This window comes from Fusarium solani (genome assembly GCF_023522795.1).
Source record: "Fusarium solani strain SB1 chromosome Unknown bctg00000008, whole genome shotgun sequence".
Taxonomy (NCBI): domain Eukaryota; kingdom Fungi; phylum Ascomycota; class Sordariomycetes; order Hypocreales; family Nectriaceae; genus Fusarium; species Fusarium solani.
Genome location: NW_027072148.1, coordinates 2877145 through 2891797, shown reverse-complemented (window position 1 = coordinate 2891797; position 14653 = coordinate 2877145). Strand labels below are relative to the sequence as shown.

Here is a 14653-nt window from a genome sequence, read left to right as displayed (position 1 = left end):
GGTTCCCCTTGGACCTCGCGTAACCAACAAACAGCGCATGTATTGCGCCATTTATGTGTACATCGATTAAGAGTCTTGTTGTACGTCGGTGAGTAACCATGTAGGCTCTCGCCATTCATCCGAGCAGAGGCCTACAATCCATCCAGAGGCTAGACAGTTGACTCGTCATCTTAAGCAAGACTGAGACCACTCACCGGTGGTCAAGAATCCATGCACTACCCTGTACATCAGCCTAATCTACAGGATCCATTCACACATTATCCAGGTTTTAGTTTGCAGACTGGGCTTCCTTACAAGTATTGCAAATCTAGATTAACTGATCTACTTGGAGGGCGACTGTTGAAAATGCTTGGTGTTTATAAATCAAAAAACACTCAGTCTACCTCACTTCTAGTCCTTCATCAACGCGGCCCCGACATCACTTTCAAAAAAATATTGTCATGAATGTTACTTTTTCTCATCTTCGACATCGGCTTTGAGTTCTCTCTTGTAAATTGATCGCTCTTCATCACAACAAGCACTGTAGGCACTTGACCAGAAACCATGGTGTTCGCAGTATGCATGATTGGGCGTTCAGATGGCTTGAGCGTCTTGATACCGTCAAGACGTAACCATACACCAGGGCGGTGGCTGGGTAAACTTGATCCTCTGCGGAACTTCGCTGGCAATTGGAGTGGCGCCATAGCCAGATGCATCATTCCATTCCAAGTCAGTCCCCAAGACGCCGCTCTTTTCACAATGATGAGTATAGGCGTAGCAAGGGAAATGAAAATTATGCCCCCCAAGCGCCATCTGCGCCATTACTACCCACAACCAAGGGCACCTCTGAATGACTCCAATCAAGACAAAACGGACAGTGTTAAACAACGATTGTCCAAGTTCAAGACCACCAAACAAGCTGTGAAAAGGGGAGAGCTGGGAATATTGACAAAAGGGCACTACCATCTCAGTTTCGCTGAGGCAACCCCGTTTCAACCAATTTGCGACCCGCCCTCGAAGGCTATGCTCTCTTTGTGGATCTGGCCGCCACGGGGTCATGGAAGAGTTGCGTCTGTGGGATCGGCCGAGAACTGACCGACTCTGCAAGTATTGCAAGATTGAAACAACTCCATACTGTGGGGATATTGTTTAATTGCTAAATCGTCAAATGCTGCTGTCTGGACAAAGGTTAGATGTACAGATGATTAAGAGACGCCGTTGATAGGCCAGCCAGAGAGTTGGGCCTGCTCTGCATCTAGCAACAAAGAGAGGATGAAGATGTCAGCGTGGCAAAGTGATTCATGTTGCGCGTCCACAACACCACTGAGTGCATCATCGACTCCAAAATCCCAAGTGATAACTCGAGAGTAGCTGTCATGATGGAGCGCCCCAAGGCAAGCTTCCAATGTCAAAGTTCATGCGCGTAGGCGTCGAGGGCATGATAGACCAAGCCCAAGCGACGACAGAGCTGACTGACTGGATTCGGGGGTTACTCGTGGCTGAATATACGCCGAGAATAGGTCATCAAGTCGAACCATAGCTCAAACCAACCACAGCATCAGCCTGACTTGAAGACTTGGATATATCAATTGCTTGTCCCCTGCCAGTACTAGATCCCAGAGCAAGAGTGCCAGACGCTCTACAGTCCATTGCTGAAAGAGAAGTAAAACCACAGATCTTTAGCTGGATCTATTCTCGGTTCTTGCTGACTACCCCTAGGTCACTACTATACTTCTCATCATGGCGCCCTTGTTCGGGACTTTCCTCTCGGCATGTCTGGCCTTCGGGGCTGTTGTCACTGGCTGTCCCGTTCGCCCAGCTCAGGATCAACAGTTCTCCGTGGAGCAGATCAGGAACCCCAGTTACGTTGCCAACTGTCCCAAGACCCTTGCCAGGGCATACATCAAATACGGAGCCTCTCTGCCTAAAGGTCTCGCTGAGGTCATGCGCAACACCAAATCCACTAAGGCCAGGCAAGCCAGTGGCACTGGAACTGTTGTCACCACGCCCGAGGACGGTGACGTTGAGTGGTTGACCCCCATCCAGATCGGCACTCCAGGCCAAGTGCTCAACCTGGACGTGGACACGGGCTCCTCAGATCTCTGGGTCTTCACCAATACCACCCAAGGAGCCAGCCAACGTACCAGCTACAACCCTGGTAAGAGCAGCACTTCCAGGAAACTCAACGGCTACACATTTAGCCTCCGATATGGGGATGGCAGTTCGTCTTCTGGGGATGTCTATCTCGACAAGGTCTCTGCTGGCCGCTTGAGCGTCAGCAATCAGGCTGTCGAGACTGCCAGCAGGGTCTCTGGCAGTTTCGACTCGGAGCCAAACCTCGACGGCTTGATGGGTCTGGGCTTCAGCTCTATCAACACTGTCAGACCTAGGCCGCAAAAGACTTTTTTCGACAACGCTATCCCACAGCTTCGCTCCCCTGTCTTCACCGCAAATCTTAGGCGTCAAAGGCCCGGAACCTACAACTTTGGTTACATCGACAACACTACCTACACCGGAAACATTGGATACGTGCCTGTGGACTCTTCTCGCGGTTGGTGGCAGTTCACATCCAGCGGATACGCTGTTGGCACCGACAAGATTGGCCGCACGTCGATCAATGGCATTGCTGATACTGGCACTACACTTCTCCTTCTTCCCAACACTGTCAACCGAGCGTACTATGCCAAGGTCAGCGGGTCAAGATTCGATTCGAATATGAACGCCTACACCTTCGGATGCAGTACCAACCTGCCCACCTTCAGCTTCGCTGTTGGCGGTGTGACAATCACCATTCCCGGCACATACCTCAACTTTGGCGCCGCCACGAGTGATGGTAAGACTTGTTACGGCAGTCTTCAGCCTAGCGACGGCATCGGCGTCAACATCTTTGGTGACATCGCCCTCAAGGCTGCCTTTGTGGTTTTTGATGGCGGCCAGAAGCGAATTGGATGGGCCAGAAAGCCCCTGTAAGCTCTCCATTCTCGCTGGTTGACATCCTGAGCCTCCATCGGCCTAGGATTGAGATCAGTCAACACATTGCAATCTTGGGTATCTGGCTACTGGCGACGCGCTCTTGTTGGTAGGCGTCCACTTGTATGTTAGCAGAATGGGTTTGGTCACCAGGTGAACTTGACCACTGGCTAGCCCAAGTTACAACAAATAACACTAGCGCCATACTTCATCTTGTTTTTGTTGAGGTATGACCCTCGCTCCGGGCCATGCAGTTGTCGAGGGTGCTTCTGACCACCCTGACCGTGTAGTGGGCCTCTTCCTCAGCTCCGTAGAGTGCACTTTAAATGATCCCCATGACACGCCAAGATCACCAGCCAAAAGGCCCTATTGCTACCCCTTTTGGTTTCTTGAAGTGCGATTAAGATTTGATATACAAAACGTTGCTCGTCTCAAACATGTCTTATGCCTGAGCCGGAGTATGCTTCACATCTACCCAGTCAGTCCCATTCTGACTGCTCTCCTTCTTCTCCATCTCCTCCCTCCTCGACAGCTCTTCCATCAACCGCTTCGGCACGTTTTCAATCTTCAAAGGCTTGGACAGGCCAATCTTGGCCATTCCGTTCCAGAATTTCGCGTAAGCCCAGTAATACAAGCTCCAGCTACCCAAGTAAATCATCGGTAGAACGGCGATCGACATGTCACCAAACAGATTCTTCCTCCTCGAGATGGTCTCCCAGCACTCCCCAGTCAGCACGTTTGCTGCTCCATCCCACTTCCACGGCCCCACAAGCCTGAACTTGGGATTGAGGGAGGCCCCGGCGGCCCATACCCAGGGAAGCCTCCAGCCTCGGGGAGCGCTAAAGGATAGACGGAGGATGTCGGTAAAGCTGGGAGCGATAGACAAATCTTTCGCCAACTGGTACGCGTAAGCGTCATGCTCAACACCGTATCCAATGCGGGCCGAGGGGGGCACGATGAGCCGGTAGTGGTATTCATCATCTACCTGTAGGTCTGGAAGCTGCCCGACAAGATTCTGGATGAAAAGCATCGACTGAAGTTCAGCCAGAGGAGGAATTGCACCGAAGTTGGGGCGGATGAAGCCAATGAATCCAACGGTGGGATCGTCCCTTTTCCAGACAGCGCGAACATCGGCATCCGTAGAGCCGGGGTAGGGTTTATCACTGCCCGAATCTGAGTTGAGGAATGGGAATGTCGGCACGTAGCCGGTGGCGTAGATGACTATATCAGGCTTAACAGTAGTCTCCTGGATACGCTCCGACTCTGGTCTATTTGGAAGAACTGGGAAATGCGCGACACCGTCTTCTGAGATGTGTGAGGGGAAAGGAGCTACATCAATCGTCCGCGAAGGACGAGGGAGGTCTCGGGCCATGAAGAAGCGACGGATTCGTGTTGCGAGTGGCCATTTCTCAGGTATCCAGGGGTAGTAGATGTATGGTGACACGCGAGTCCAGGCTTTGTTTAGGAATACTGTCGAAATCAGCATATTGAACTAAAGCAGCAGTGGTACACTTACGCCTTGAGATGTGGAAGCGTTCTCCCCAAACCTGCCCGACATGCATGTCGATTCCGTACTTGGAGCCACTACCAAGCCAAGTGCCGAGAGGCAAGGCGAGTGTGTGATAGTAGTTCCAGACGATCATGCTGTCTCGAACAATCGGGTGTACATACATGGTGTCAAAGAGGGTGATCTGGGCGACATCAACAGGGAGGGTGTCCAGCTCGGGTGGTGCATAACCAAACAACCAAGGGAGGAACTGCTGATGAGGGTTACGCTGTGCAGTGTCAGGACCTGTACGTTTGAGGTATAAAAGCAACGCACCTTAGGGGCCCCGACCCATCCGCTGCGATGGCAGAGTATAACTCGCTTGGTATCTGCGGTGATAGAGACATAAGACAAATCTGCGCCTGTCTCACCACTTCCCAGAACCATGACGGTCTTGTCTTTACCAAGCTGGGCCCGGGTCTTGAAATCCGAAGAGTGCATTACAGTAGGGACGTTCTCGATGCCAGGGATCGTAGGAACGTTTGGTTTTGAGTGGACGCCAGAGCAGATGGCGATGGCATCGCAGGGCCACTCCTCGATTTCTCCATTTGGTTTTTGGTACACGACAACATGTCCCTGATCTTGTCTTCTGATGTTGATCACCTTGGTATTCAAGTTGATCCAGTCCCAAAGCCCAAAGTGGGTTGCGTATTCTTCCAGGTACTCGACATATCTCTCTGCGGACAAAAAGTCTGCATCGTCTTGTCTTGGTCTAAAGTCTGAGAATGAAGTCAAGTACTTGGAAGACACTAGCTCGGCATCCTCGTAAACGTGGGAGTGAAAAACTCCACCGACCTTGGAGCTCGCCTCGAATAGACGTGGTTCGAAAGGTTTGCATTTTAGGTGCTCGTGGGCGCTGAGTAGAGTCTTGAGCTGGACTAGACCGGACGGCCCACCGCCAATGACAGCCACACGCATTTTTGCGAGATAAATTGAGTCGATCAATGGCGAGTTGGGCGGCGAGAGTGGAACAAGAGATGGAAAGGAAGAAGTAGAAAAACACGCAATCAGTTGGGAGGGGACGAACAACGGCCCCAGTAGCCGAGAGACGAGGCCGAGGGTAATGGTGGAGTCGAGACCTTTCCATATTGAAAGTGACGGCCGCTTGGGATGCAAGCTAAGCTGGTAAGCAAGCTATCAGGCCATCCGGAAGCTCAAATGCTGCCCCGATGCAACCTCTTGGGGCCTCTCCATGCCGGTCCACCTGAGCACGTATAAACTGGCCTATCAAGTTTGGGTCGCTTGTAGGGGTATGCAGAATATCCGCGAGCTACTCCATTTTTGGACTCAGCTCCTCGAGCTAGGCCGCGCAAGGAGGGTGGGCGAAATCTTGGTGTGAAGCTTGATGGTGATGTCAGGTGGGATTGCATTAGCCCAAGGCAATTGAGCATGCTTTAACAGTCGATCAGAGAATGCCAACTATGGCCATGAAGACAGCTTATTTTCCCGGGCTGACCTTCAAGTTCAATTGTGTAATTAACCTACTCGAGAGGTTTCCACCTTGCTTCAAGAATGAAAGGAATGGTGGCTCATCAGACACAGCCTCCAAACGATATCATGAGCATATACCCACGTCAAGATCAAAGTGAGAAATATTCACTACTAATATTTTCTGCCCACTTGCCAAGGACTAGTAACTCCATAAAAGACAATTTTCTACTCATCTCATGTTGCCAGCTGTTCACGACAAGGTCCAAAGAGGTGCCTGATGCTTACAGTAAGCTTGCTCGGCGGATCTAGAAAACGAATAAAAGACGTCGAATTAAAACCCGGTGAGCGTTTGTCTGCAACCCTCTCTATATAAATCCAATCCTTCTTATTAACACCATTTTCTTCATTCATCATTAGCGCTTACAAGGCCAGGGTTTGGATTAGATAAGCCTCTAGGCAACTGTCCATGACAATAGCTCCATCTCTGGCTCCATCTCGCGTTTCATCACTCTCAACATTCCAAACTTCATTTCCATAGCCACTCCCTGATGCAGCTCACGCAACCTGATCACGACCGCTCGTCCGGAGCCGAGGACACGGTGGTGGCCGCGGGAGAATGGCTCGTGGGCCTGTGCGGCAGAGATGACAGCTTTGACACCACCCGGGCCCTGACACAGCTTGAACAGGCAAAATTCGATGAATTTTTCACCCTGCATGGACATTCACCCATTTTCAAGCCTTATCACGTTGAAGCGGTACGAAAATGTATGAGAAAAAGGTGGAAGCCCGACTATCAACTCACGCGTTCGCTTCTGGACAAGGACGATACTGGTCTTCTCTTCGCGGAAGAGATTGATATCCTGCAAGTCGCCATCCGGGTGGCTCAAATTGAGCCGGGCTGGCTTGGCCGCTCTCCCAAAGAGTCCTGTCCTGAGCTCATTGAGATGGTGGAACTGCTGATCAGCCATGGCGCGTCACCCAGCTGCCTAGATGATGATGGGAACTCGGCTTTGTCCTACGCCTGCATTCTGGGGTATCCTGAACTGTTTCACTTCCTTATATCTGCTGGGGCACTATTGTCAACTATGCACCCAAGAAGGCTTCCCGAGCAGCTCGAGAAACCAGACGATACGTTGAACCAACAAGACAACAAGGTCAATCTCCTTCAGGTCACCCTTGACGCCCTCATTTCTCCCCAGCGTATTGTCGACATGACTTGGGTTGGCTATCCGCCTGGAGTAAGCTATGATCGGCCATTGTGGGAACTTGACCTTGACAGCACTTGGGGCGGGATCATTCTTCATCTTTTGAAAGCCGGGCTTTCGTATGCCAAGGACGATCCCGGGCTCATCATGCTTTTACACATTGCCTGCTATGAGGGTGAACTGGGATATGTCGAGCAGCTCCTGGGCTTTGGCATCGTCACCAATGTTGGAGGCCCCAGGATGGTGGATGGTGGACAAGGGCAAGGCAGCTCATTCGGAACGGCTCTACATGCTGCGGCCGCTAATAAGCAGCTCCCTTCCGCCAAGACATTGATGGCACACGGTGAAAGCCCACGTACACGTGCGCCGTGCATATCCAAATACGACAGAACGGCCGAAGACATGACCCCAACCGAGATCGCCCTGTCGTTGTCACGATATCATGACGATGATGTGGAGGCACTTTTTACCTTCTTGGAAGGCCTTATGCAGCATGAGCAAGGGCTTGATGATTCGGATCATCAAAAAACCTTGCTGTTTTGCGCCAGACGAAACTACATCGACTTTGTGACGAGGCTCCTTCAGCGTGGGGTTCAGCCACAGAAAGTACCCGCCAATGTTGGGAGTGCCCAAATGGCACAGCTCCTAATCTCTCATGGCGCCTCTATCGACGCTGCGGCGGTGCAGAAGAAGGCCTTGAGTAAGGGGAAGTTGTCATTGCTGCGATGGTGCGTCGACGAGTATGGCCCGCAACTCGTTTCAGATCCAGAGACCTGGGGCAACATGGGATATCACATGCTTAATTGTGGCCTTATGTACTTGGAAAACATCAAATACATGGCCTCGGAGTATCCTGGTTCTCACATAGATGCAGTGCTTACTGCCAATCTGTCGCTTGGAGACAAGGATCCGAAACCCACCCCAACAAGCTGGCTGCATATGGCCGCCCTCCAAGACAACGTTTGGGCTTTGGAGATGCTACTCAAGGCTGGTGCTGATCCGACATGCCCAGGCCTTACAGTTGACGTATCAACAGCAATACGTCAGAGCAGACAGTACAAGTACCGAAATATTCCTGACAGACTCAAGGTGATGCAGATGCTGGAAAGCTACAACTGCAAGAATGGAGATTGGTCATTGCCCTCCTATGCGGAACTCGAAGTCCTCCTGGCTGACACTATCGCGAGCCAAAGGCTTGCCTGGGAAGAACGGGTGGAGGATCTGGTCGAGTCTCAACAGGCGCTCCCTTTTGCCCTGACGCGGCAGAACCAAGTATCAGTGTCAACGGCTTCTGTGGCGGCCGCCTCATCGGAATTCGCGTATCGTCCATTGCACAACAAGAGCGCCATTCGACTCCTGGAGTTGTTTCCCTCGGACAATCGGACAGAGCCTCTGCTAGGCCGTTTGGTTGAAAGTGATCTCACTCTCCAGCCTGATTACGAGGCAGTATCATATGTCTGGGGAGACACCAGCGTCAACGAGTGCATTGTGCTGGACGAACAAGCCGTCTCTATCACAGCTAATCTCCACTCAGCACTCGTACATATTCGTGACGCAAGCGATGTCAGAACACTCTGGGTCGATGCCCTTTGCATTGATCAGTCAACCCATGCTGAACGCAACCAGCAAGTGACGATCATGGGAGATATCTACAAATCCGCACGCCAAGTCTTGGTCTGGTTGGGCGAGACTGCAGATGACTCCAATCTGGTGTTTGAATATCTCCAAGACGATACGAACAACACGTTCCCCAACTTCCGAAAACCGCCAGCACGATATCTTCAAGCGTGGAAGGCCTTAGTTAGGCGCCCTTGGTTCTTCCGCACTTGGGTTATTCAAGAAGTGGCTCTTAGTCGCAAAGCCATCATCATGTGTGGAGAGAACTCGGCGCCCTGGATGGACTTGGGATCGGGCCATCGTGCTGATATCTCTGGCGGAGCTTTAGGGCTGTCCAGCGTTTCAAGCGCCCCAGGCTTCAAGGCAGATCATCCCTTTCAAGGATTTGATGCTGATAGCCACGTCTGGAGACTCCGTACGCTGAAACCTGGGAGCCACCCTGCGGAGGTAATTCAGTACAGCCGTGCATGTCAGTCGAGCGAAGTAAGGGATAGAGTGTACGGCCTCCTGGGCCTGTTTGATCCTGGCTTCATGGTTGTGAATTATGACTTGCCAGTCGAGGACATATTCCGCCAATTTACCGAAGCCGCGATTCAACGGACGGGCGACCTTGGCATCTTGAAGTGGTTCGGTCATGGACCTCGCTCCAAGTCTTTACCGTCCTGGGTCCCTGACTTCACCGACACTGTAACGGTAGGGACCCTTCCACAGCGCCACTGGTACCCTTCTTACCGAGAAGGAGGCAAAGGCGACTATGACTATCGCACAGCAGACGGGACACGGTCCAGTGTTAGTCCCCGTGATTTGACAGACAAGGTCCTCCCGGGACTAGCCTTCCGTCCAGGTGGCGTGCTCGCTGTCAAGGGAAAGATTATTGACACAATTCGCGCCATCGGTCCTGAGCTCTCAGCCGGCACGGCGTTTGCACCTGGAACAGAATCTTTTGCTCGCATCATGAAGGGATGGGAATCCCTAGCCGCAACTCTCACCACTGGGTGGAACACGTCACTTGCGTCATCTGTGTCAACAGCCTTCGCAGCCACGATTTCGGCCGCTCAGCCGCCAGAGCTGCGAAGCGTCGATGTTGGATTCGTCCAGTGGTACCGTCACAGCGGGTCAGGCGTCCTCGAGGCTGCAGATCCAACCATGTTCCTACGCGAGCACGAATTCTATCTCTGGTGGCTAGGTGTCGGAAAGGAGGAAGGTGAAGAAGATTATCACTTGGGTTATGAGTTCAATGAGTTTGCCGACAAGATGGAGCTTGCCTGTTACGGTCGACGCTTCTTTACCACTGAAAAAGGAAATATGGGATTGGCCGGTCCCCGGGCATGTGTGGGCGATCGTATTGTCTACCTTCCGGGAGGAGATCAGGCCTTTGTGTTGCGCCGACGGGATGATGGGACTGGATGGACCATGGCCCATGACTGTTACTTGTATGGGCTAGATCCTTACGCGTTGTTTGAGGACGAGGAACATCTTGTGGAGGAGTTTTTGATTCACTAACCAATCACTATTACCATGATGTTTTGACAATGATATTTTTTATTATTCTAAGTGATGCCCTCTGTCAAAACCCCATGATGATAAAAGAAAATATGTTATTCGTAACCGCTAATAGCTTTAGATACGCACTTCTTGTGTTCTTACAGTTTCAATCTCGCCCGGTCCATTCCTCTGCACCTATACAGTAATGTTCCTCAAAGAAAGACCTCAGATGTACCATCTTACATACCCTCCTTGTGACTTGCTCCTGGGAGCTCTTCCTTCTGGGCCGCCCGGCTAGCATGGCCGTCCCCGTTCGTAAAGCCCGAATTCCTCTGCAGCGTCTCATCCTCACTCACAACCGCCGCTGCCTCAAGGTCGGTACCGGCCTGCTTGCGGATTCTGGACATTTCTTCGGGAGGAGGTGGCTGCCACTTGGAACTCTTCATAGGGCTGACGTGCTCAAGGTACATGGTGTCGATCTCCTCGAGTGTGCGGCCCTGGCCTTCAATGACAAAGAAGTAGACCAACAAGCCTCCAAGAATGTTGCAACCTGCAAAGACATAACCGTAACGGAAATCGATATCCTTTGTAATGAATGGGGTGAAGAAGGCCAGAAGGAAATTCCAAAGCCAGTTACTGGCAGTCGACAAGGCCATTCCCTTTGCACGGTAGCGTGAAGGGAAGATTTCAGCCATGATGGTCCAAATCATGGGTCCCCAAGTGGTTGCGAACCCAAGGATAAAGAGGCAGGCCATAACAATCATGGCAATTCCTGCACTTTTTGTATTCTGCGGTGTCGTTCGATCCAAAGCAAAGTGACCAACCGAGGCAAAGATGAGGAACGAGATGAACATCCAGATGCTGCCAGCAATCAGGGACTTGCGGCGACCGTAGTGCTCCACGAGGTATAGACCGATGAAAGTGACAACAAAGTTGATGGTGTTGAGAATGATCTGAGTCTTATAGCTGTTGATGCTGACAGATTGAAAGATGGTGGTGCCGTAGTAGAAGAAGTAGTTGGCTGAAGTGCAGGTGAGTATTGACCAGATGCCAAAGGAGAAACGACTTACCTCCAGTGAGCTGTTGGAACATTTGAAGTGACACACCGATGAAGATGCGGTAGGCCATTCGTGGCGCCTTGAACATGGCAATAAACTCAGAGACAGGGTTGGTCTTTTCCTTGATTGCCTTTTCAGCCTGCAACTTGGACTCAATCTCTTCCATTTGAGTGTGAATGGCCCAATGATTCGGTGTGGCGCCGTAGATCCTGCAGAGGGTCTCACGAGCACGGTCGACATGGCCACGTCTGTAATCGAATCGAGGAGTCTCGGGGAAGAGTAAGATTCCCAGGCCAAGTGTCAAAGTAAATACCCAGCCGATGCCAATGACGATTCTCCACGAAGCAGAGCTGTTTCTTTGATGGGTGACCGTGCCGTAATTAAAGCAGGCAGCCAAGAAAATGCCACTATTCAAGTGTTAGCAAAGTTACCGCCACGTTCTCACAATGGGCTCTTTACAATGTGATGAACAATTGGTACGTGCAAACCATGGCACCACGGATCCAAGGAGGACTTTCTTTGTGTTAGCAATAAGCGTAAGAATTCTCAAGGGACACTCACGCGCTTTCAGCCTGGAACATGGGAACCAGCAGTGAGAGAGCACCCACACCAAGTCCAGCGACAAATCTTCCCATCATGATTTGAACCCAATCACGATTTGAAGAAATCTGAATAATGAAGCCGACGCTGATAATGAGGCTCCAGAAAGAGATACTATACTTGCGGCCAATACGATCCGCAATCGGGGCAGCGATCAATGCGCCAATGAGTGTTCCAATTGAAAGAAGGGCAACGATGAGGCCGGAACGAACGGTACTAAAGACGTGTTCGCCCTTGCTATTGGTCTGGCCGAAGCGATCAAGGAAATCAGGCATCTCAAGGAAGCCAGAGATTTGGCCAGTATCATAACCGAACCTGGGAAGCAGGTAAGTATAACGTCCAGTTCTCGGCTCAAAGAGGATTATCACTCACAAGAGTCCACCCATGGAAACAAACAAGGCCAGCAGCAGAGACCTCCCGGTGATGCGAGGCAAAGGCGAGTAGTCGAGCCCGACTAACGAGCGACGGGCACCCGCCTTTTTGCCCTCTTCAGAAGTTGCATCTTGGCTTTCAAAGTGAACAGTGGGGAAAGACGGTGCCATGGTAGGCAATCGTCTGTGTATAACAAGGTGTATAGTTCAGATGAGGATATGTAGCAGTTGATTGTGTGTGAATATTGTTTTGATCCAAAATTCCAAGTTCGTGATGATCTCCCGTCGGTGACCTTAAGTATCTCTTTCAGCCGCTCCGCGACACTGTTCACTTAAACCGGCCATGATGTCAGGCTGGAACTTCTATCCAATCACTGCATGTTGTTGACGGCTTTGTAGCGTAGTATTCGAGCATTTGGCTCCAGACTTGGGAATCGGTCCGTCCTTAGAGTCAGGTGGCCATGCGTGGAGTTGTGTCATCATCCGCCGACAGAGTTAGCCTCACCTGGGGCTGATACCCCAGCCTTTAGGTGAAAGAATCGGCCAGTTTTGGGGCAGATGACGTTTGGGGCGCCACCCCAGCTACGAGTGGCCGGACCATTCGGAGTCGCTGATACTCACGAGGAGTTTTGGTGGAGGTTCCGAGAGATCCGGAGCAAACGGGGCCCTCGGTTGACAGAATAACCCAGACGGCCATTAAACCCGGCTTTGTAATTTGAAGAGAATGATCTCGAAATCAGTTAGACATTTTCCTCCCGATCAAGAGGATCAATTGAGCTCAAGAATTGTGCAATGCCGTTGAGAAAGTCCGTACACGTTGCCCGTACATGTGTCTTGATACACCATGCAACGACAATTCTATGTATCATGGACCGGCTTGCCTCAACGTTTGGCCCCATCGCCGATCCCCGCGACAAGCGCAACGGTGGAAACGATTCTTTGTCATGACGCCGGTGCTGTAAATGTATGACGCCGGCGTTAGGAGAAAGCTAGAGCCCGTCAAGTACTGTACCACCTGGCTGGTATTGGCCCGCTTGACATGCAAACAAAGCAGTCAGATAGACATCAGAACACAATCTATGGAGCCAAATAGAAATGAAAGAGCCAAATCTTTGCTCAGTAGTAATGAAAATGGATCGTCTTCGTTGAACGGGTTCCTCGGGACCTTTTCATCGGCCCTTTTTGTCAAATACGGTACCAGCTGACGAGTACCGAGCAGCGAGGAGACCCGGATTTCCGGTTTTTAGTCTACCGATCCCACTCGACGGAGCGTTGGACTTCCCCGGATTTGGACGACGTCATATGAACTCTATACAGCAGACAACACCGTGAGAGCTCGCCGTTAGCGCCCACCAAGACCCATTTCACGCCACAACGATCCGGGGACACGTGGTTCATGACCGAGTTTCGGCCGACAAATGTATCCATCTCTTATTCGGGTACAGCACTGCACACGAGCACTGCTGCTACGAACGAGGCAGCTAATCGTAGTTCGACCTTACCTAGACACATCATGCCTGGTTGATTCAAATCAGAATGTGACCATCCGTTTCAGGCCATTGTTAGTGCCCTAATACAATACTTTGGCAGTACCGTGCTGCGTGCGCTACGTAGTTGGCAAGATAAGAGTGCCGTACTGGACGAACGAGTGGCCAATGACGCCGCTCAGTGGTGGTGAGAAAACCCCGGATTTGGGCACTTCTTACCCCATGATTGAAAACATAACTAGAGGCAGGTCAACAGAATAACTTGCAGAAAGAGTTGTATTTCATTCATACCCAGAATAGGTCGAGATAACTAGTTTAAGGAGGTCGATGGCGGATAGCATAACGCCCGGATGTGGTACGCTGATGTATATATCTCAACCATTTATCCAGGAATCTGATTCTTGACTACCTAAAGAAAAAAACATAATTGTCGTACCTACCATATATCATCATCGTCATCCCCTGCCAAGCCTCTAGCTGCTTCAGCTTTGAGGCCCTTCTGACTCTTCAATCTCTCTAATTCTAATTCCAGCTCCAATCGCCGCACCTCATTACCCTCGTCCTCACCAAGGTCGTCATCAAGATCATCCCCTCAACTCTGTGCCGAACCTGCATGATATGGATTCGTTCCACGACGCACTGGTAGGCGTTTCCCCAACCGACCGCTCTCCTGCGCCAAGGGCTTGGCAAAAGGCCCTGTATCGTCGTCTTGGCGAAGATACTCCCGCCCAATAAGAATGCTACATGCATCTTCTGCCTGCAAGCCGTGAATATCGCGGACGCAGTCATCGAAATGGGCGGGCGTTTGTGAGACACGGTTAAAATACGCAGCCTTGAGGAATGGTCGTTCGAGCTATGATGTGTTGATAATGTGTTCTTTGTTATAGTTGAAGCCCAGTCATCG

General features: G+C 51.2%; 4 protein-coding genes across 4 annotated transcripts; 2 read left to right on the top strand and 2 right to left on the bottom strand.

Annotated features, from left to right (window-relative positions):
• Positions 1 to 1719: 1719 nt before the first annotated feature.
• On the top strand, positions 1720 to 2949 carry MRS44_012979 (uncharacterized protein; the record flags this gene model as incomplete). Its single annotated transcript, XM_046282618.2, has 1 exon — positions 1720 to 2949. The coding sequence occupies one exon, from the start codon at positions 1720 to 1722 to the stop codon at positions 2947 to 2949; it is 1230 nt and encodes a 409-aa protein (XP_046126435.2).
• Positions 2950 to 3391: 442 nt separating this feature from the next.
• On the bottom strand, positions 3392 to 5413 carry MRS44_012978 (uncharacterized protein; the record flags this gene model as incomplete). The annotated part of the gene is made up of 3 exons (XM_046277511.2): positions 3392 to 4419; positions 4466 to 4724; positions 4772 to 5413. 3 exons carry the CDS (start codon positions 5411 to 5413, stop codon positions 3392 to 3394), a joined length of 1929 nt encoding a protein of 642 aa, XP_046126436.2.
• A 1061-nt stretch (positions 5414 to 6474) lies between these two features.
• On the top strand, positions 6475 to 10251 carry MRS44_012977 (uncharacterized protein; the record flags this gene model as incomplete). Its single annotated transcript, XM_046273073.2, has 1 exon — positions 6475 to 10251. One exon carries the CDS (start codon positions 6475 to 6477, stop codon positions 10249 to 10251), a length of 3777 nt encoding a protein of 1258 aa, XP_046126437.2.
• A 221-nt stretch (positions 10252 to 10472) lies between these two features.
• Positions 10473 to 12433, bottom strand: MRS44_012976 (uncharacterized protein; the record flags this gene model as incomplete). The annotated part of the gene is made up of 4 exons (XM_065618984.1): positions 10473 to 11254; positions 11304 to 11698; positions 11853 to 12206; positions 12264 to 12433. 4 exons carry the CDS (start codon positions 12431 to 12433, stop codon positions 10473 to 10475), a joined length of 1701 nt encoding a protein of 566 aa, XP_065475056.1.
• Positions 12434 to 14653: the final 2220 nt, after the last annotated feature.